This window comes from Selaginella moellendorffii, unplaced genomic scaffold (assembly GCF_000143415.4).
Source record: "Selaginella moellendorffii unplaced genomic scaffold, v1.0 SELMOscaffold_5, whole genome shotgun sequence".
Taxonomy (NCBI): domain Eukaryota; kingdom Viridiplantae; phylum Streptophyta; class Lycopodiopsida; order Selaginellales; family Selaginellaceae; genus Selaginella; species Selaginella moellendorffii.
The window spans coordinates 1127198-1149631 of record NW_003314266.1 but is presented as its reverse complement, the minus strand read 5'-3'; the positions used below and the strand labels follow the sequence as shown (position 1 = coordinate 1149631).

The 22434-nt window shown below is 42.4% G+C and overlaps 2 protein-coding genes across 2 annotated transcripts; both read left to right on the top strand.

The window, feature by feature from the left end:
- Window positions 1-17510: 17510 nt before the first annotated feature.
- LOC9659903 lies at window positions 17511-20528 on the top strand. The gene is made up of 16 exons (XM_024669682.1): window positions 17511-17599; window positions 17678-17760; window positions 17877-18022; window positions 18094-18158; window positions 18224-18427; window positions 18491-18503; window positions 18557-18655; window positions 18718-18791; window positions 18836-18953; window positions 19011-19064; window positions 19131-19283; window positions 19343-19601; window positions 19660-19865; window positions 19920-19970; window positions 20020-20331; window positions 20385-20528. Exons 1-15 carry the CDS (start codon window positions 17532-17534, stop codon window positions 20308-20310), a joined length of 1884 nt encoding a protein of 627 aa, XP_024525450.1. The 5' UTR covers window positions 17511-17531; the 3' UTR covers window positions 20311-20331; window positions 20385-20528.
- LOC9658478 lies at window positions 20516-22163 on the top strand. The gene is made up of 4 exons (XM_024669683.1): window positions 20516-20568; window positions 20634-20734; window positions 20792-21057; window positions 21161-22163. The coding sequence occupies exons 1-4, from the start codon at window positions 20545-20547 to the stop codon at window positions 22081-22083; spliced, it is 1314 nt and encodes a 437-aa protein (XP_024525451.1). The 5' UTR covers window positions 20516-20544; the 3' UTR covers window positions 22084-22163.
- The last annotated feature ends 271 nt before the right edge of the window (window positions 22164-22434 follow it).

Sequence of the window (22434 nt, the reverse complement as noted above, 5' to 3'; positions counted from 1 at the left end):
TGAAAAGTCGTTAAAGCATTATTCAAACCAAATAACATCACCAAAAGATTGTTATATCTAAACAATGTACAGAACATAGTCTTAAGAATATCCTTCTTGGCTACAAGAATCTACCAGTACCAAGAAGAAAAATCCAACTTAGTGAATCAACAACTTTGCCCAAAGATCGATATTGTGAGGAAGCAAACACACATCTGGAATAGTTATATTATTCAATAATGATAATCAATCTAAAACCAAATACTCCCATCAAAATTTATCATAATATAAAGTTCACACATGCAAAGATTCCCAAACTTCTTGATAACATCCTTCTCTAACATCTCCTTAATATTAATTTGTAAAATCTTAATCTCTTTTGGTGATCAACACTAAATAAGAATTTTGACAATTAAATAATTAGAATAGGATGATATATCGCAATCTTGGCTTGAGAAGAGAGGTTGAAGTTGAAGCAATCAATATACTCCTTCTTGAGTTGATCAATTACCATAACATAAAGACCATCTGAAATATGAGAGGGAACAAAAGAGCAAATAAGAAATATAACAAAAAGTAATAGGGAAATAAATATGATGGAAGTGGAGGTAGAAATAAAAAGATAAAATAGAATAAGAGATATAAAAGAATATAAGAGAAGGGGAAGAAACCTTAAAATCACGTTTACATGACTGCACTACGATCAATCTATACTAAGGTGAAATCAAATACATAATTTAACACTACCTTTAATGATTGAAGCTCAAGATCATGATCACCCATATGCATAATTAGGTTTGTTTTATCTTACACACATACATGTGTACAGCTATTGTTATAAAGAATGAAAAATAATTATAATAGGCTAAAATAAACCCTTTATATTGTTAGGCACCAGGTCAGGATAATAGGATAAGGAAAGGGCCTTACAATCAAGTGATCACCCCTTTAGCTAGTTAGCTTAGGGTGTAAGGGATAGGATCCTAACATTGGTATCGGAGCTATGGTACTGTTGAAAGAAGGATGAAGGGCTTATTAACTTAATCATACAAGAGCCCTCCATTAATCGCATGACTCTTTGTTTCTTCAAAGGATTTTCATATCGAATGCTTCCATTATAGCAGCATTAATTAAACATTGTTGATACTAATGCTTCCACCCAAAAATAAAAGATAACAATCTAGAAAACACTAATATTGTTGATATGTGTGGCCAGCTTCATCACACACCTAATAACGAACATTATAGCCATGACAATATCCTTATCCTTATCCTCATACACAAGCAACAGTAGCATTAATTGCCATTGGGACAAGACTGTCAAGACCCCCAACAAGATCAGAGACAAAGAGAAAAGCTAGTGGAGACGAACAAGAGGCCTTGAACTAGCGTTGATTTAGATTGTGGAGAAATGGAACAAAACTAACCTATATATACTATAGGTTGATGAAGCTCCTTGAAGACGGCCTAAATATAGCTGAGGTTAAGGAGGCACTACATCATCATCAGGAATGTGGTTCGAGAATCAGGAATCGTATGGGGCAAGAATTGGGGGATTCCTGATAGCACCCCCTCCTCAAGAACGAGTAGAACGAGGACGTGAATGAGAACGAAGAGGAGAATGAGATGGGTGTCGAGGGACAGGAGATGGAGAATGAAAAGAATGAAGACTGGGACGAGAAGGATAGCAGTAGTAGAAATTCTGAACAAGGTCAGGAGAATGAATCAAATTGTCCGTAGGTTCCCAAGTGCATTCCTCAGGTCCGTAACTCTTCAAGTCTACTAGATAGTAGAGTTTAGATCATGAGATCTTGGAATCAAGGATGTCATGAACCTCGCACTCAAACCTATCCTCGAGCTGCACTGGTGAAGGTGGAGGAATGACTCGATTTGGAATAAGATTAAGAATATAAAGCTCAAGGAAAGAGGAGTGAAAAATGGGGTGAATTTGATATGAGGAGGGAAGTGCAAGGTGATAAGTGACAGGATTAATGATGGCAATGATAGAGAAAGGATTGAGGCATTTGAAATCAAATTTGGGACATGGCCTGGTGGTGGAGATATTTTGCCTGAGGAGCCAAACTTTATCCCCAATATTGTAAGAGGGACAATTTTGACAATGGACATTAGCAAATGTTTTGTAAGATTCCTGAGCACAATGGAGATGGAAGGAGATAGAGTTGTGGATTTCCCAGAGGTTGGAGACAAATGCTTCAGAGCGGGGATTTGAACGAGAGGATTTAGATAGAGAAGGGAGTGAGAGATTGAATCGGGGATTTTGGCTAGAGTTTGCAAAGAAAGGGGAAATTCGAAAGGAGGAGTGAATGGAGTTGTTATAAGAGAACTCAACAAGGGGAAGGATATCAAAACAGTCATCCTAATGATAGTTGATGAAGCACCTTAGGAATTATTCCAATGTCTGAATTGTTCGTTTGGACTATCCATTAGTTTAAGGATGATACACCGAAGAGAGGTTAGCCTTCACTCCAAGCAGCTGCAAGAATTGTTGCCAGAAATAAGAGATGAATTGAGGCCCCTGATCTGAAACCACATCTGCAGGAATCCTATGAAGTCAGAAAATTTCCCTGAATACCAATTTTGCCATGTCCTTGCCCGAAAACTCCTTGGTACACGGTAGGAAGTATACCATCTTTGTGAAGCAATCCACCACGACTAAAATGTTATTGAAGCCTCCAAAACTCAAAAGATCACTCAAGAAATCCATGGAGATGGATTCCCAAGGACTTGAAGGGACCAGGAGGGAACGAAGCAAACCTGAAGGAGACGCGACCACCACGAAATCAACCTCCAAGATATAACAATTATTATCAATGTGATGATAATTTGTATAATCAAAGACAAAACTATTACCAACAAAAGCTTTGATATAGTTGTCCATGTGAGGCCATCAAAATTCCCATGCAACCAGCTCATAGGTTTTCGCAATGCTGAAGTGACCAGCAGTCGGGCTATTGTGGCATGCCATCAGGACCAACTTTCGAGCATCACCTTCAAGAACATAAAGCTACTCCTTACGGTATAACAAACCATCTAAGAACTCGAACTCATCAAATCGCCAGCAATCGGAAGTCACTGGGTGTCCAGCCTGAAGATGGGGGAAAATGTCACTAGCGAGGTTGTCGGATTGAAGATCATTTCTGATCACGTCCATCAAGGAGGAGTCCTGAGGGGCCAGGGAAATTGCCATAACTTGAAGCTGATTAGGACCGAGGATAACCTAATCCTATTGATCGAAAGCAAGATTACCAAGCCTGAGACTGAGATAGGAGCGCCTTGAAAGAGTATCAAGAAGGCCCTGAAGCTTTCCAGGTTTATACTTGATAACAAAGTCAAACCGACTCAAAAATTGTGCCCACCTTGCTTGACGACGGCTTAAAACTCGGGAAGTGGCAAAGTACTCGAGATTTTTGTGATCTGTCTGGACCACTGTTTGATGGCTTGCCCCCTCCAAGAAACGACACCACTCTCCAAAGGAATCCACGATGGTAAGGAGCTCCTTGTCGTGGATTTTGTAATTGATCTCTGCAGGCTGGAATTTCTGAGAATGGAAAGTGATCGAATGAAATTCCCAATCCGCTTCGAGTTGAGACAGCACAGCACCAATGGCAAAGTCAGAGGCGTCTGCCTCGATGAAGAAAGGTTGTGAGGGATCAGCGTGGATCAAGACGGGAGCAGAATTGAAGGCCGCCTTGAGTGTGTCGAAGGCCTGCTGGGCAGCAGCAGACCAAAAGAAGGGAACATCCTTGCGAGTGAGATGCGTGAGAGGAAGGATAATGTCGAAGTAGTGATCAATGGTGAAGCCAAGGAAAACTTGAATGACCAACATTGATTGTGGAGGCTCCCATTCGAGAATAGTCTTGATTTTGGCAAGATCTATCGTGATATCCTCAAAAGTGACAATGTACCCAAGGAACTCCACAAACTCCTGATCAAAGGAACATTTCTCAAGCTTCGCGTATAGGCCGTGTTCCCGCAGCTTCACCAGCACCTTGCGCACATGCTCATTGTGCTCCTCCTGAGTTTTTGAGTAGATGAGGATGTCGTTGAGGTAGACGATCATCATCTGATCAAGAAACTCCCGAAAGACGTCGTTTGCCATGTGTTGGAAAACTGCTAGAACATTTGTTATGCCAAATAGCATGACAGTGTACTCGAAGTGGCCATAGCAGGTTCGGAATGCAATCTTCCATTCATCACCAAGCCAGATCCGGATTAGGTTGTATGCTCCATGGAGGTCAATCTTGGTGAAGAAGCGGGCACCATTGAGGCGTTCCAACAGCTCCGAGATTAGGGGCAGCGGATAACAGTTCCGAACAGTCACCTTGTTCAAACCTTAGTAGTTGATAACTAGCCACAAACTCTCTTGACAAAGAAGACAAGTGCTCAAACCAGGGACAGCGAATGCTGAATGTACCCCGATGCAAGGTTCTTGTCCACGTACTCTTTGAGGGCCTTAAGCTCATATGGGGATAACCCGTAGATAGGCCCCCACGGAGGTGATGCTCCTTCCTGTAAATCAATGGGACAGTTGTAAGGCCGATGAATAGATAGTACACTAGCTTTTTTCTTGTCAAACACATCCCCAAATCATGATACTTCTTAGGAAGACTGACAGAAGAAACATGCAAAGCAAAAAGGAAAACAAGTTCTTCATGAAGGAGTTATTTCATAATGATTGTGGAGATAGGAGGAGGCGTACGACTGAATGGAATGATGGGACAAGGATACTGTCCAGTGTAAGATGGAAGAGAGGGAAAAGACTATTGAGGGATAGGGAGCAAAGAGGGTGAAAACTTCATAGAGTCAGGAACAGAACCTTGATTTGAGTTTAGTGAACTTTTCCTGATTTGGACTCGATGAACAGTAGAGGAAAACATGGGAGATGGTGATGTGGGAGAGATGAGTTGTAATTCCTTCCAACAGATCTAAGGTTGGTGCAGTTGGAACCAAGGAAGGCCGAGCACCACAAAAGAGGATTTGTTATTGATGATGTTGAAGGCGATATTGGTGACGGTGGACCCAATGTATACTCAAACGGGCAACATTTCCCTAAGTCCAGAAGATGGAAACACAAAATGCCCGCCGATGCCTTCAACCCTCAGATCCTGTATGGTAGGAGAAAGAGGAACGTGATGTCAGGCAGCAAATTCCGTGTCCATGAAGAAGGAAGTTGCACCCGAGTCTAATAGCGCCAGAACCTTAAGTCTTGATTATCCAGTGAAAGAAAGGAGACATGGGATGCAGAAGTTGCAGGAATTGGTGGTGGCTTTGATAAAAGGTGGTGAGGAGCTTGATAAAGAAGAAAAGTGATTTTTATTCAGGGAGTCCAAACAGACAGCTCCTACTCTGTTTGGACAGGGTCGTTTCCCGACTGCAATAGTGGTGGACCTTAAGGCAAAGTGAACTCGAGCAGTCAGGAAGGCTTCTTGGGATACACAACTACTTTGATTAAGATGAGCATAGTAGAGGCAAAGATTCTGAGATACTCGATGTTGCTTCTCAGTAGGACTTAGCTTCCCTCTAATAAGTTGGGGAGTACCAGAAATATCCATCAAGACCGGAGCTGTAGGTTCAAGAGTATGCCCCGAAAACTCAAGTTGGGATTCCTGAGTCTGGGACAGGAAAATGGTGGCATGGCAACTTTCCTGACGAGGTTCAAAAAGACGATTGTCACATCGAACAACTTTGTTGATGGCATCTGACAGGTTCATTAGATCCTCCATGGTGAGCAACAAATCCTTGACACTGTTGTTGAGACCGAAACGAAATTGATCAATCAGAGCCCGCTCATCCCATTAAGTGTCTAAGGCAAGGAGTTGAAACTCCGCAACATAGATTGAGGCAAAACGAGACCCCTAAGAGAGACGTCTCATCTTTGTGGTGGTAGCTTGAACCCGATCTGTCTCACCAAAACATGCTTTGAGCTTCTCTTTGAACAACTAAAGATCCATCAGCTTTGGAACCACGACCACTTTCATGCTCTTCTCCAGAAGAGGAGAAAACCATGACAAAGTTACACCTTCGAGCAATGTTTTGATTGCGCCAATTTGAGACTTGAGAGTGGGGTACTGCCAATATTGAAGTGCGAAGATCAGCTCCATCTAGTTCAGGAATCCGTGAAGCTCCAAACACTTACCTAAGAACTTCGCCGGGAAACTCAACTTCGGTTTAGGAACTTTGCTTGATCCTTGAGCCGAAAGTGAAGCAAGCTCCTATTACATATGAAGAAAGGCTGCCTTCAACTTAGTATTCTCAAATTGGATTTTTGCAAGGACTTTGGTGAAGAAATCAGGATGGCTTGGAGACTCCATCGGCAAAGAAGAAAGAAAAGGGGGAAAAAGGCAAAGGCAATCAAACAATCAAAACAAGCTAAAGCAAAAGAAAAAAGCACAATCTGAATCAAACTGTCAAGATCCTCAACAAGATCAGAGACAAAGAGAAAAACTAGTAGAGACGAACAAGAGGCTTTGGACTAGCCTTAATTTAGATTGTGGAGAAATAGAACAAAGCCAGCCTATATATATTATAGGTTGATGAAACTCCACCACTCTTAGATCTAGGATAGCCTAAATATAACTAAAGTCGAGGAGGCACCATGTCATCATTAGGAATGTGGTTTGAGAATCAAAAATCATATGGGGCAAGAATTGGGGGATTCTTGACAAGACCATCCTTCATAGGAGGGGAAGTTAAAGCATGTGTAGCTACAAGTGGAAGAGGCAATATCTTGTAACTTTGAGTTAGCCAAAGGACATTATGGAAAATAAATTACCTTAATTTTTGGTAAGTGTTAGATAGATCTAGGGCCTCTTTGGCTAGAGCAAATGTACATACAAAGTCTTGTATAACTTTTATATAAATAAAATTTTAAGCTTCAATAATGTTTTCTTTTGTATTATAAATTTTTTTATGCTTTTATTTTTACCACTTAACTTAAAGTATCATGTATGAATAGACTCAGTTATACTTTACCTTTTTGTATATTTGTAGCAAAACTTCTTAGCCCAATTTCCATTTGATACTAGTCAATGCAATACTCATCTCCTTATGTTAGAACTAAACTTATAAAACTTTGTTTAACACTATTTTGCATGTAAATGCTGGATATAGGGATTAGTGCTTGTAAGCTATTTAAATATGTTCTTCTCCCCCATTTCATAGTGCAAAGGTCTAAATTCAAATACAATTATAGAGAATCAAGAAAAAGGCATCCCCAAATAAAAAGAGATCTAATCAGACCCACACGAAAAGTCCAATGGATATCAATTAGATTGCATAACAATCAAAAGTCATCAAGCTTTATTGGAGTACTAATCTTTAGTGAAGAAGTAAGAAGCTATTATTGGTGCTAAAGAAGCTATTAGAGTTGCAAGTGAAGAGCAATGTTTAATTGCTCTAAAGATTTAGGGATGATGTATATCATTGGTTTTATCAATTTACAATAATTGCCAGCTATTTGTAAACTCTTGAATTTGAACTTCTTAAGAGGTCACTTAACCCAATGCTATTTAAACCCAAAGACACTTAACCCCAAGTATTTCAAAACCTTTAACAAATTAGAAAAAAAAGTGCATTTTTGTTCATAAACCCTTTCCTTTTATATATGAATTTCCATAGATTGTTTTTCAAGTTATTTTCTTTGGTTTCTTACACTATTATTTTTGGAATGATGCCCAATGTCTATGTGAGTTTTTCACATGTTTTTAAAGGATGGCATAACAGTGGTATAATAGTGTAAACAACTAAAAAGCAATTTATAAGGGTTCAAATATAGAAAAATAAATAAATAAAAAGGGCCTATGAATAAGAGTGCATCCTTTTTTTCAATTAGTTAATATTGAGGTTAATTGTTTTTTACTTTGAAAAATATTGACTTTTTTCAAAGTTTAAATTCAAGATTTGTATGGATTAGAGTGTTCTCCCAAACATTCTAAAGTGCACATTTGGACATATTAATAATTATTAGAATTCCATAGTGAATATCTTCGTTTGTGAATACTGCACAAGAAGAAGGACATATGCATAGGTATTGGAGTCCTATGGTGAATACCTTTGTTTATAGATACTCCACAAAAAGAAAGATGTACGTATGGATATCCAATATGGAACCACTAATCAATAGAAATCAAATTTATGCCATTTTTTTTAATACTATATATATAACACCCCTTTAAGTTAATTGAAAAAGGCAATTGTTTGGTAAAAAAAGCCCTTAATAACTATTTTATCTTTATTTATTCCCTAAAATTTTAAATATCCACAATGGTAGTACTCATCTCATGATCATATATTACAATTGTAATATATTATGATGTTAACTTTGACATCTCCTTGCAAGCCAGGACCTACAACTCCTTCATTGGTCACACTGCTCACATCAAGTTCTTGGAAACCAATGCTTTCATTCACTTCTGGTAAAGTCATAAAAAATTATATATTCCACCTCACATTTTCATTTTGGAATGGTGCTTCATTTTAGAAGTTTAGAAGTAGATATAGAAGTAGAAGCTTAGAAGAGTGAGCTTCTACTTCTAAAACTTTGACACAATCTAGTTTACATAGTGATGTGGCAGAACTTTGCCACGTCATGAGAACTTATTCCCAGCATCTGCTTTTTACAGCGGCTGTTTCAGGATCGAGCAGCTAGGGAGGACGGTACCAGGTATACGAACGACCTGCAGTCGCTCTTGACAGAAAAAAATCGCTCGAGGAGGGATTTAAGAGGCCCAGCGGGCTCGCATTCGCAGTGACCAAGAGCAAGCCCAGACATCGAAGTCCAGAAACTCTTAGGTGATTTTTTTCTCTTTCGATCTCCATTTTTTTTTTTCTTTTTTTGGGTGATGTTCTTGAGCTTGTTTTGCAGCACAGGTCCTCCAGCAACAGCCTCGCTGGGAAACTACGATATCGACGAGCTGAAGAACCAGCTGGGATTTTCACTCCATCTCAAAGACTCGGAAGTCAACCCATGTTCGCTCTGCGGGAGCGAGAGGAAACAAGAGAGAGAATAGACAATCAAGTTGAGAGATGTGTAAGGATTATTTCTGGAGCGGATAGCGAGGAGTGGAACGGTGGTGGCTTTGTGTCCGGGTGTGATTCACTCGCTGGCCAAGTACTCATCCCCGCCCTAGTTGTGGCCCAGTTGTGGAACTTGGCCAGCTTCCATCTTTCCTACACTCTTCCGGGAGAATCACCAGTGAGTCAGGGGGTTAAGTTGCTGCGCAATTCCAGGGCTTGTTTGTCGTTATTTTTGCTTTTTGTCCTTAAAAGAACAATACTTACAGGTCAGGTCAGGCTATTTGTGTCGCGAGAAGGTGTCGTGCAGGAGCTAGCTTCTCAGGGTGGTTCTTGCTAGACTTGAGGTGGTCTCGTTCACGACGGCAAGCCACGGCCAAGTTGGACTGGGGGGTTACCCTACGACTTACCTTGCATCGCTTTTGCGTCGTGAGGAGGGCAACGAGTGTGGCGTCCGTGCCGTTGATGCATCCACGGCAGGTGCTAGGCTTGTGACAAAGGCGGCAGTGTCACGGAGCCCATGAAGTTGATTTAGGTGCTCTCCTCTTGACACCACCGAGAGGGTTTAGGGCTTAGGGTGCGACACAGGACAGGTGCTGCTGCTTGGCCACTCCGCATAGGCTTCTCTTCCATGAATCAAAAGATCCTAAACTTCTCCAGGGAGACAGGAGATCTGATTTGCAGCTTGTTCTGGGGCAAGAATCTGGCAGATCCCTCGGGCAAGCCCATTGAGTTCCCATACCCGGCATTTCATCTTGTGGGTCAGGTGCGATACATGGGGCGAGAACAATTTGTAGAAGTTGCAGAAAGGGTCTCAAAAATGCAAACTAGAGAGAAACTCGTTCTTGGAGGCCCGTCCGGGTGTGGCAAACGGGTTCTAGGAGTTGTATTGTTTTGCCACTTGTGGCATTTAGGCTGCCCTGCAGCACATGCTCGGACCGGGCATTCAGGCCCTGATGCTACAAATGACAAGCTAAAAGCTCCAGAAGATGCAGAACGAGTAGAGAACACGGACACTAACCTGCATGGAGTCGGTGCCATGTCTTTGCAGAAAGACGCTGTTAATGTATGCCAAATTGAAGAAGTCGGTGCTTCTTCTTCTTCAGAAGGTACAAATGCCAGAGGTAGGCATTTAAGCCCTGACGGGACAGAAGCTGTGAAAGATGGCCTTGATGCTAGAAAACCTGTATGCCTGATACCATATCAGGAATATAAGCTCATCCCAGCTGATGTTTTCTACGCATCTCTTGTCTTTACATTCCTCCATGATCCTATCAAGCTTGAGTCCCTTGCTAGAATTGGAAGGGACATGGAGAAAATAGCCGAATGGGTGACAGATCTGTCGGAGACTATTATTTTCATTATTGACGGTGGAGGAGTTATGGACAAAGCGTTAAGACCAATCCTTTCTCTGCATATCAGTCTCTTTGTGACAGATTTAACCGAGATACAGCCACCAGAGGCGTCTGGTAGAATCCCCCACATTTGTGCCCGCCCTGAGCTCTCTGATAATGAGTACACTTGTTTAGTCCGGCATTTTGGTCTAAATGCTGTGAACTCTGAGATGTGTGGAAAATGCATCAAATTCCTGATGATAGATAATGAGACAGATCTACATGAAGTAATGGACAGCTATGAAGACCGACTAGTGGCTTTCATTTCGACGCTAGACTGTAGTCAAGTGAGAAAATTCATGAACGTCATTTCGGGTGCGAAGAGTGAACATATCGTCCCATTTGGTGCAAGCACGGGATGTGTTTTCAATTATGGAGGAGCTTCACATGTTCTTTGCAAGCATCTGCGGAATGTTGCATGCAACTATTTGATAGCGCGAATACATTATGCTGCAAACAATGTTGTTGCTGCACATGAAGATGTCCCTGCAAAACTACCGCAAGCACCAAAGATAGCTTTGACTACAGGTACTGCTGTTGGTGCTATTACTACTGCTGTTGCTCCTGCTGCTGCTGCTGCTACATCTACTGCTACTGCTACATCTACTACTACTGCTGTGGTTACTGCTGCTATAACTACTATGAACACTACTATAGCGAGCACTGCTGTAGCCACTATGGGGATGGCAAACACTCCTGTTCAGCTACAAGTTAAGACTTGCACATGGAAATTTAAAAAAGGGAAGTACCAAGGCTCAGTTTGTGGTAAATTAAATTGTAAAAGACATAAGTAATAAATAAATTGTTACTAAAAAAACATGATCATATTATAAATACAAATAATAACGTAATTATGCCTATGTTTTCTTTCTTACTTGCAAGCTAAAGAAGAGAAACAGGGAAAACGAGCACAGCACTCAAAAAGACCTTGAATTTCAACAAGAATAAAAATCTACCTTAGAATAAGATAAAGGACGGGACGAAACCTTTGCCAGTATAGTTAAACCTCTAGTACAAAACTTTTTAGATGTGATCATTGGTTTTCAGCTAGCAAGGACGGAGGAAGATATGGTCAAGTTTGCATACATGTAAGTTCTTCATTTTTGTTTTTCCTGTTGCAAGAATGCAGAGCCTGGAATGAGATTAATATGTATTCAGGGCGAGAATCCTTTATAACTGACCTTTTTCAAATCTCTCTTGGAATAACAGAACCGCAAGGGATCCTTATGACAAGGACAACATTTTTCAAGCCAAGTTATGCTTGCAAGCAATACATGATAATCAATGGTACTAGAAATTAAGGAAAACCATATAAGAAAGCCTTACTCTGTCGTCTTCACATCAAACTTCAATCAGTGATTGCCACTTCCGGACGAGGGACCGGAGCTTGTTGCCATGAAGTCAAGCTCGAGTACAGCTTTCGTGGTGGAGAAAGCATCCGTTCCATTCCACAGCTCTAGCTCGAGAACTTGGAGGTTCCCCTGTAAGGATCCATTCTCAGTGTGGCGTTTGCTTCGGCCTTGCGGAGAGTACTGCTTAGTTGGAGATGAATCTCCATCGACAGCAGCCGTGAATTCACAAGACGAAGGCCTTGAAGAACTTGAAGCCTCAAACGACTACTCAGCCGCCTACCGAGAGAGAGTTCTTCGTCCGTGTTGGAGAACCTGTGAAAAGGTCCTTTGGTTAGTTCCACAAGATAAACTGGCTATGTACCTGCATAATGGACTTGCAGAAAAGCTTCCTTGTCCAAGATTTAGTGAAGTGACTTTCTCTTCCTCTGCGCTCGCGGCGCCTTGCCACCATTGATATGTTCGCCTCTATAACTGGCACGGAACCAATGTTGCAAAGCTCGATCGTCATGTTTCGAACCTCCCCCTCGTATATAACTACCACGCCCTCTCAACGTCCACTACTAGAGACGGCAGTGGAGGGATAACTTTGATGTCCGGGAGAGGCTTGTTTCGGAGCTTTAACCCACTTCTGCCCGAGCTTCGGAATGGATTTTCCAGGAACAAGCCTCTCTCAGCATTTGTGCCCCCAAAACAGTGCTCGGTAACAACGCCGTTGTAGTTCACAAAGTATCCCCGTACTGTCAGTGACCCGGTCGAACGTGGCCTTCCAGCGAGTGACAAAACTTTCGATCCATTCGGAGGTAAGACAAAGGACTGTGGAAATGCCTCGAATTCCCCCGGCTGATGCATATACTCTCAACGTGGATTTCGAAGGCACAAAGGATTTGCAACTTCAACAAGAACTTCAACTATCCAGATGAGCTGAATCTTTTTCGGCTCTCTGAAAACGGCGTGTAGATATAAGGATCGGATGAGCTGCTCCCTCTCCACCAATCCTTCTTCCTGGGATTCCGTTTGATAAAGTCCATTTGCGAGCTTTCCTGAGGAAACGAATGCTACCTGCAAAAAACTGAGTCAGTCAAGAAGAAGATCAAACGTAAAGCGTCAAGTTACCTGAGGAAAGGGAGCGCTGGAACTGAAGACCGTGTCCCACCTGGGAGTTTGGCCGCAGCTGTTGGCAAAGCAGTGGCAAGGCAAATTTGTGCATGTGGTGTGATAAGTGGATGAAGCTGCACGCCATGCAGCTAAAGCATCGCCACCACGTATAGAAGCAGCCAGCATGTTTGCCAGAACGTCGATTTGCAAGCTGCTCCATGGGGCATCATTTGTGCGATGCAGTCGTGAATTACCACCACGAACTTTTACCGGACTCAAAATGTCTATGGCATCCTTGGTTGACTCTTTTTTGAAAGTACAAACCAATTTAAAATAGAGTTGCTTCAGTGTTATTAATTTTTATATGGATGCAAGAGGGCAAAGAGGAGAAAACAAGAAAAATTGAGGAGTGGAAGAAAAAAAATGGATAAAAAAAGATTAATAAAGGAATCTTCAGTAATTATCAATGTGGAAATAGGAAAATAAAAAATATATATACTCAAAGTTTAGGATTTATTATAAAATACTTCAGCCATTATAATATAATCAAAAGATTCACAGTGCTCAACTTATTCAACACATAATTCAACACTTCGAAATGAGAAAATTAATATAAATGTCCATAATCTCAAAGGAACACATAAATTCTTTAATAACAATAGTAAAATAAAGATTCTTTATGACACTTATAAGTAGGGATATACATTCAACCCAAAACTCTAGTCAAAGTAACTCAATTTTTGAAATAGGTGAATATTTAACACTAGAACTAATCAAAGACTTTGTTAACGAAACAAAAGTAAAATTTTCAATTTCATGCACATACTTAATATCAAGATTAGTATGAGGAGGAATACTAAGTTAAGAATAACAATTATAAAAGTCATAAATAATCAATATGCCAAAGGACAAAAACACTACAAATAAGGAAAAATGCTAGAAATACAAGAAAGTGGTTTGGATATAAAAAGTTTGGGAAAGATTAAAAGGTAAAAAGAAATGATCAAATGGCAAATTGAAGGATTAATATATACCTCATGAAATTTCTATTTAGTCTCCAAAATTATTTCTATATAAATCAAGCTCATCATCACAATCCATCCACTCGAGCTCATATATATCATCTTTTTATAAATTTGATCTTTGAACATTTTCCAAAAACTAAATTGCATCATCCATAATTTTTCAATTAATGTGATAGTCATGCTTTATATCAACAATAGATGGCAAAACACTGAGAACAAAAAAATTTGTGTAATCATGTCTCACAAAAGTTAGAAATAGTAATACATGAAGGATGGGTGCAATGCCAACATAATCATACATCACAACACCAAAGTTTGATCCAATAAAATAACATTAGCAACTTCAAGTGATATACTCTTTAATCAGTGACAGCATGGTATGGTGGAAGAAAGGAATGTAATGAAGATTTAAAATGAAAATCAAAACTAAATATAATAATAGCTAGAATTCTAGATTTTGCAAAAAGTTAATACAGATTTAGATTTTAAAAAGAATAAAAATAATCCTGAACACTAGAGTAAAACACTACTAAAAAGCTTTGCCTTCAAGAAATAAATTATAATACCTTTTACCTCTACCAGTGTGAGTGTTTTAGATATAAAAATAAATACATTAATTGGGGTTTAGACCTTTTGTCATATATAAGAATGATTTAGCCCCAAGTGGATGGTCCATATGCTATAATACTATAATTAGTGACTATTTAAGAAAGAAAATATATATAAGTGTGTGTATGTCTCTCTTTAGATCTTACACCACTAGATAGTATATATACTTATTTATTTATATTGTAAATATATTTTTCTAGCATGCATATTTAAATACTAGCAAGGAATCAAAATATGTTAAATAGTAATTAAAGATGATTTAATGGGATAAAACTTTTTTTTAAAAAAATTTGCTGCATGTTGCATGTAGCAACACTTGGTTTTCTTAATAGTAATGTTATTCTTATTTAATAAATTAATTAATCAAAAATTACAAACATGCTTATAATTTATAAACACAAGATTAATCTTATTGAATATCAACCAGTAGATGGTAGAATAAACTAAACTATACTAGGAAGTGTTTTGGAAAGTTTATACATTAGAAACATATTTATAAATTATAAATACAAGATTAATCTAAATAAATAACAACCATTAGATATTTGAATATCCTAGAATATTCAAGCATATTCTAGTTATATTCACTATCAAAACTTACAAATGACACACAAATAATAAACACATGAACATAGAAGAAAATAGCTATAGAAAGAACACAGTGCAGCCTTAATAGTTATGATACTACACCAAGTCAATAGGATAAAATACATTTTCTGATTAGGTCATCGATGTTTCAATGTTTGATCTATATTGGGGTTCATAATACTTTATATTTCATTTCTATAGCCAGGTTTTTTCAAGAATATGAGCTCTTTGAAGTAGCTCTGGTTATCCTGCAAGATGAAATCCTAGTTAACCTTTCTCTAAGCTTTGACACTTTTTACCATGAATATACCTGAGCTTTTTTATGCCCAATGTCTGGAAAGAGTTTTCACAGTGTTGCTCCATCAAGAACGGCGGAATTCTATCGAGATCTTTCGTGGGCTCTCCAATATGGCACACGTTGTTGGCGCTTGGAGGCAAAAAACCTATCAATGTTTTCAAGGATTTCATCGAAAGCTGGCAGGAGATGCAGAAGAGCCTGTGCAGGGTGGCCGAGCAGCAGCTGTGCAGCGAGCGCTCTCTCACTCCTGTGCGCCTGCCCTCGGACTTCCTAGAGGAGACCATCTGGATCGACTTCATGTGCCGGGCCTGCTTCCGTGACGCTGCCGCCTTTGTCACAAGCCTAGCGCCCGGCGGCCGTGGATGCATCAGGGGGCTACCCGGTTGTGGCAAAACTTTCCTACTCGCCACACTCGCTGCCTTTCTCACGACGCAAAACCGATGCAAGGTAAGTCGATAGCGTCCTCCTGCTCAGTTCTAACGGACAACTCCCCTCCCAGGCGGTGTATCTCTGCGGACCCTTCTTCAGATGCATGCCCTTGGTTGTCCTCCAGTCCAACCTGGGCGTGGCTTTTGGTGGTGAAGCGGCCGTCGTGAACGAGATCATGGCCCTCAAGTCCCGCGATCGTCTAGTACAGTGGATCAAGAACCGCCCAGAGAAGCTCTGCTTCATGCTCGCTATCCCCGACAGGACAGCGGAGGATAAGAGGGCCGCTATGGATCTCCTGAAAGACATAACAGAGGGAAGGGTCCTTGGTTTCTGTGCTCGCGCTGGTGCCTCTCCCGACTGTGGTGTTGCAAATGCCTTCTTTGACATGCCAGAAACCTTCGATGGCGAGGAGCTCAACTGGTTTGCGCGGCACGCCGGTAAGCCGCCGGTGGACGACAGTGTGCGGCACCTCACCGGGTTCTCGCCGCTGCTCCTGAAGTTCTACTACCGTGGTGAGCTCCCTCTTGTACTTACCTATTATGCCGATGGGGTTGACGATGCCCTTGGCCCGGCCAGTGCATGGGCATTGGAGGCTTTGGCGGCTCTGAGCTTAAAAGCGGTCAGTTGAACGAGTTCAACAATGCCGGGAATGGGCATTTTCTGTACAAGAACAAGGACGGGAGATGCGCTTGCCTGTGCGAGCCCCTTAGGAGGCTTGCCTTCGAGCAATCCAGGGTGCCACACTCGGCATGGAAGAGGTCCTCTTCCATGGCTAGCCCCTCTTCTCGCACAAGAGTACTATGGTGATGGAATTGCACTTTGGCAGTCGCAACGGTGCTGAGGCTGCGGGAGTCTGTGTGGCTGGCTCCTGTGGGACAAAAGATTGTGGCAGAAAGATTTTGGAGGAGCGCACGCGATAAATGGTGGACGACTTCATGGGATTCGAAGGTCTACTTGGATTCCGACCCAGCCACTGCTGTGCGGCCGGTGATCAGTGTTGCCATGTATCGCAAAGCATTTGTGCTATAAGCCGGTATCCTGGACGACCTTAACCCGGAGCAAATATATGATAACAAGCAGAAGGTCCTGCTCAGAGTCAAGGAAAAGGAGCCTTTTTTATTCAAGGGAGTGAAGCTTTACTACACCTACTTTGTGTGGATTGGTTGCTTTGGAAATTGTGTGAGTGACGGGGTGGTGATCCGCTATGACAATCATGCGGATGTGTTTGTCAACTATGGGCAACTAGATCTGCTATTATCCCCTCTCGAAACCAAGTTCCAGAAACGTGCTGGGCGTACTCTTGAATGTCATTACATGGTTGGCAAATGTAAGTGTTCTGCTCTTGCTATGGCTAACAGCATCTTATGTTCCAAGCACAGCAGCTGCAATAGGAGCTGCAATCGTACCTTGAGGAGGAGTGAAAGAATAAAATTACAGAAATTAAAAGGCAAGGAGCTACACTAAATCTGTCTTTGGCATGATGAATATATATAGTCCTATTGTGAGGTGCAACGTGTTTGTTGAGTGATAAGCTTTTCACCACAGATTATCTAGCAAAAGTGAAGTAAATTTGTAACACACAAACAAAACGTGAAAGGTATTTAAGCTCAAAACTTTAATTTTGTTATGCTACAAATTTAGGTAAAGAATTTATTAAACTCAAAGAAAGCACACATACAAAGGAAGTGTAAAGTAAACCCAAATGTAGGGCTTGTTGGTGCTGGACGAAATGGACATTGCGCTTGAGGTTTCCTTGTACATCGAGCGCTTCCACAACCTGGATCTCTGGCAGCAAGGGTAAGCAAAATGCGTTCCTCTCTTCCAGAATTCTTCGAGATTTGAGCTAGAAATCCCGCTGCCGCCCCATCCATCCAGATGGTATGCATTGAAGGTCACTTGCGCTTGGGAGGGAAACGATCGAGAAGCTGGAATTCCCACTCGAGTCGTGCAATACGAAGGTCAGTACAGGGATTCTTCCTTCCAAATTTTCCTTGAGATTTTCCCTCGAAGTTTTGTTTTTCTTTCTTGGTTTTTTTGTATCCCTTTGAACGCGCGTTCTTGTCTTGTTACTTAGGTGCGAGCGATGGACTCTCGACTGTTTGGCATATAAGTGACACCGATCACAGCTTCTGCACACGCCCTTTCAAGATCAAGTATGCTCGCCAAGACGTGTTTCTGGCTATGATGGTCTCGTTCAGCCTTGCTTTTAAATCTGTGGAGGTCTCCTTTTTCTCTCTTTTCTCTTTCACTTTTGCTTTTGCTGACACACCTTTCGTTGGATCACTTTGCAGGAGATTCTCAACTCATCAGCTCTCATCAAGTTCCACCTCCTTTTTGCTCCTTTGGACGGCTTTTTGTACGAGTTTGCATCGATCTCACGCTCTTAGTTACGTGTTTTTCTTTCTCTCTTGTCTTTGGAAGGTTTTTCAACTCGATGCACATGGAGTTACCCACCGTTGCAAGCCACTGTTACCGGCTTTCGCCGCGAGCTGTTCACGGTGCACACGCTTACTGTCCTTTGCACTTTGATGCAAGCCATATGGCTCTGGTCGATGTCTTCGTACACACGGTGATACTCAGCACTTCGCACCACGAGATCGAACCTCTTCATGCTGCAACTGAAGGGTAAGCTTCGCAAATCTCTACTCTTTCTTCATGTAATGCAGCCGGTTACAACCTTGCTACCAGAAACTCGTTAAAGGTTCGTAGAGGGTGCTAAACAACGACTGATTCTCTAACATCTCCAGGTCATAGAGCGTGGAAGTGCATAAAGTACTGCTTTCATCTAGGAATGCTCTTGTGTCGCTGCTCAACGCGTTTGGAAGCATAGAGCAGCTTCAAGAGGAGATCACGGTATGATGGTTCATTATTTTATTCTAGTTTTTGTGCCTGAGACGACTTTGGAAACTTTACAGGGGAATAAAGGAGCAAGCCAAGAGCTTGAGGATCAGCTCTCTGGCCTATGGAATCTTTTCATGAAACTTCATAGGTACATACACTTGTACACTTTCGTTGTTGATACTTTAGCTACAGGGAAAACAAGGATTTCTTTTGCACCTCGCTCCGCAATTCTTGGAATCAAGAAAGATACGCTCACTGTCTCATGTGGGTGAGGCATTCAGAGCTTACTGGCACGAGGGAGTCTGAAGATGTACGTTGCTGCAAAGACTTAGTGTTTTAATCATTCTTTTTTTTGTTTTCTGTTTAGAAATGGGCAGTAAATCGTGCTGAGATACATCGGAAAAGCCTCATGCAAACACCGGTACGAAATCTATTTTGTTATGGCATCGCTCAAGTGGGATGTTTTTTTAATCTTTTAGCTTTGCAGATCGGATGTGACTTTGAAGATATGCATTTGTTCGGAAGGCCTTCACAACAACCCATTATCTTTGTGGAGCATGAACAGATTGGAGATGCCGAAGAAACAAGTGGCAGAGGCATCGACGAGTTAAGGCTGGTAATATTTGTTCATGGTTTTCAAGTAAGTATTCTACTGTTTTTTATTCACTTACAACAATTTTAACTCATTGATCGACTCAGGGCCACCATTTGGATTTGAGACTCGTTCGCAATCACTGGCTTTTAGCTGATCCTGAAGCCGAGGTTCTTATGTCTCTCGCCAACGAGGAGCGAACGTCCGGCGACTTGTCCGAGCTAGGAGGCCGGCTGGCAGACGAAGCGGCCGAGTTTCTAAAGTCGAGAATGAGCAAACCAAGGAAATATGGAGCCTACAGAAACTTTAAGATCAGTTTTGTGGGACACTCTATCGGGAATCTGATCATTCGAGCTGCATTGATGGGTATATAGTTGTATTTTTTCACAGCTTTGAAATTGTCTTGGTATGATTTTGTTCGCAGAGACTTCATTTCAACCTTACCTCAAGTACTTGTACACTTTCTTATCCATATCTGGTCCACATCTCGGCTATCTCTACAGCTCAAACCCGCTTTTCAACTCGGGCCTCTGGATACTGAAGAAATGGAAAGGCTCGGCTTTGATGCACCAGCTAACTTTCTCCGACAAGACGAATATCGAGGACTCTTTTCTTTTCAAGCTAAGCCAGGTACAAACCATCGTGTTTGTTCTTCGTGCTTTGGTGACGATTTGGCATTCGCAGGCCAAGACTTTCGAGCTGTTCCAAAATGTCATCTTGCTCTCCTCACCCCAGGTAAGCGAAAACTTTCAAACTCTCAATTGTTTCCTCGGTTTTGTTCTAGGATCGCTATGTACCATATCACTCGGCCAGGATAGAGATGTGCCAGGCGGCTCTCCGTGACGCAAAACGAGGCCCGGCATTTGCAGTCATGCTCCACAATTGCCTGCTGCAACTCAAGACGCCGTCGCCACTCCGGCAGCGCAACTTGATACGCTGCGATGTTAACTTCGATATCTCCTCGCAGGCCAGGACTTTCAACGCCTTCATCGGCCGCACCGCTCACATCGAGTTCCTGGAAACCGATGCTTTCATTCGCTTCATCATCTGGACGTTTCCAAAGTGCTTCACCTGAGAGATCTTCGTTCTTTCTGCGGTAAATCCATCAAAATTTGTGTGTTTCATCTCACTTTTTTCCCTTCTTTCCAGAATGGAGCTTGGACGCGTGTAAGTTTGCGTTTCTCGTTGAGCTTCTCTTCCAGAATACTTGTAAAAAAGCTTTACTTAGTGACGTGGCATAATTTTGCCACGTCACGAGAAAACTTATTCCCGGCATATGCTTTTAAAGCCCTAGGGGTTTTTCCCAGCTATGGCGATCCAGCGCCTTCGCGTGGTAAGACTTGTGGCGATTCTGCGGAAATGTAGCTCTGGAATCACTCGATTCTTCTTGCCATGCAGCTCTGGGATGGATTCCTCACCGCGAAATCCAAGGTCGTGGTCCCCGATTATCGCAAAGTCCAGAAGGAGATCGATATCTCGAGGCTGTTTCTTCTGACGAGGTATTTGCCTCGCAGCAAAATCTAGTCTCGCTGAGGCATTTCTGGAAATCTTCGCAGCTATCGTCGGCTGGATTCGAGTGCTACCGACGAGGATCTGGACAGGATCGAGCAGCTGGGGAGGACGGTGCCTTTTCCTGACCAAGAACACCAGGTACAAGAAAACATCCACGACCAAGTGAGAAATATCAGTCGCGCTCTAGACACCATCTTTCTCGCGGGTTGCGAGAGAAAAAAATCGCTCGAGGAGGGATTCAAGAGGCCCAGCGGGCTCGCATTCGCAGTGACCAAGAGCAAGCCCGACATCGAAGTCCAGAAACTCTTAGGTGATTTTTCTTTCTTTTGTTCTCTTTCGATCTCCATTTTTTTGTGTTGTTTTGTTTTATTTTTCTTCTTGGGTGATGTTCTTGAGCTTGTTTTGCAGCACAGGTCCTCCAGCAACAGCCTCGCTGGGAAAATACGATATCGACGAAGCGCTGAAGAACCAGCTGGGATTTTCACTCCATCTCAAAGACTCGGAAGTTCCTGGACACAATGCTGGCCAAGGATTGTTTCTGGAAGGGATAGCGAGGACTGGAACAGTGGTGGCTTTGTATCCAGGAGTCATATACTCGCCGGCCAAGTACTGGTACATCCCCGGGTATCCGAAGCTCGACAATCCTTATCTCGTCTCGAGGTACGAAGGCTACGTGATCGATGGAAAGTCGTGGGGTAAAGGAGGGACGAGCAGGGAATTCTGGGATGGCTACGACGAACCCGAAGAGAAGGAAGAGGATCTGGAAGATAGAAAAGAAGAACAGGGAGAGGAAGCTATGGTAGACAAGGCGAGCGAGGGAGAAGCTGCATCACAGGGTGGCAAAGAGAAGAAGATTGGAGATCGCTTCAAAGCTCTGATCGAAGTCAAGGACGAGGACGACACTCCACCGCCGAGCAGGCTCAAGATCGAAGTGATCGAGCGCAGGAACCCGTTGGCTCTGGCTCACTTCGTGAATCATCCCCCGAAAGGCCAGCTCCCGAACGTGATGATCTGCCCCTACGATTTCCCGGAGCACGAGGAGGACATGCGGCCTTACATTCCAAACCTCCGCTTCGAGGACGACACCGTGAAGAACATGGAGCGGAGAGGCAAGAGCTGGAGCAAGGTTCCATTGCCGGAGGTTTTGAGCGCCAAGGACAGGGATCCAACTTATCTGCGAGGTCTGGTGCTCGTCACAACCAGGAACGTTTGCAACGAGGAGCTGCTGCTAAACTATCGGCTGAGCAATCCAAAGACCAAGCCCGAGTGGTACCACCCGGTTGACGAGGCCGAGGAGCGGAGGAGATGGGCGAACCAGGATGGATCAGCTGTTTAGCGATAGCTTCTTCCAAGAAGGAAAAGACCAAAGATAAGTTTCTACGAGAATGATCGAAGAAAATATCCTGTCTTCTTCCATGCTTTGGGTGGCGCTCGCTTCTTCGTCTTCTTCAACAGCTTTTTCGATAGCTGGCGGCCGCGCCACCTTTCTTACGTTTATAGGACCGTAACAAGAACAGTGATCGCTCCTCCATCACCGGGTGCTGCCATTTGCAAAGGCGCAGCGGCTCTCGGGTTTGGGAGCGCTGCTGTTGTCTCCAGAATCTCCAAGAAGTGGTAACATTTGTGGGACGTTTGAAGGTGGTGATCGCGACAAGTACAAAATTGTGGACGAGGAGTTGAGAACTGC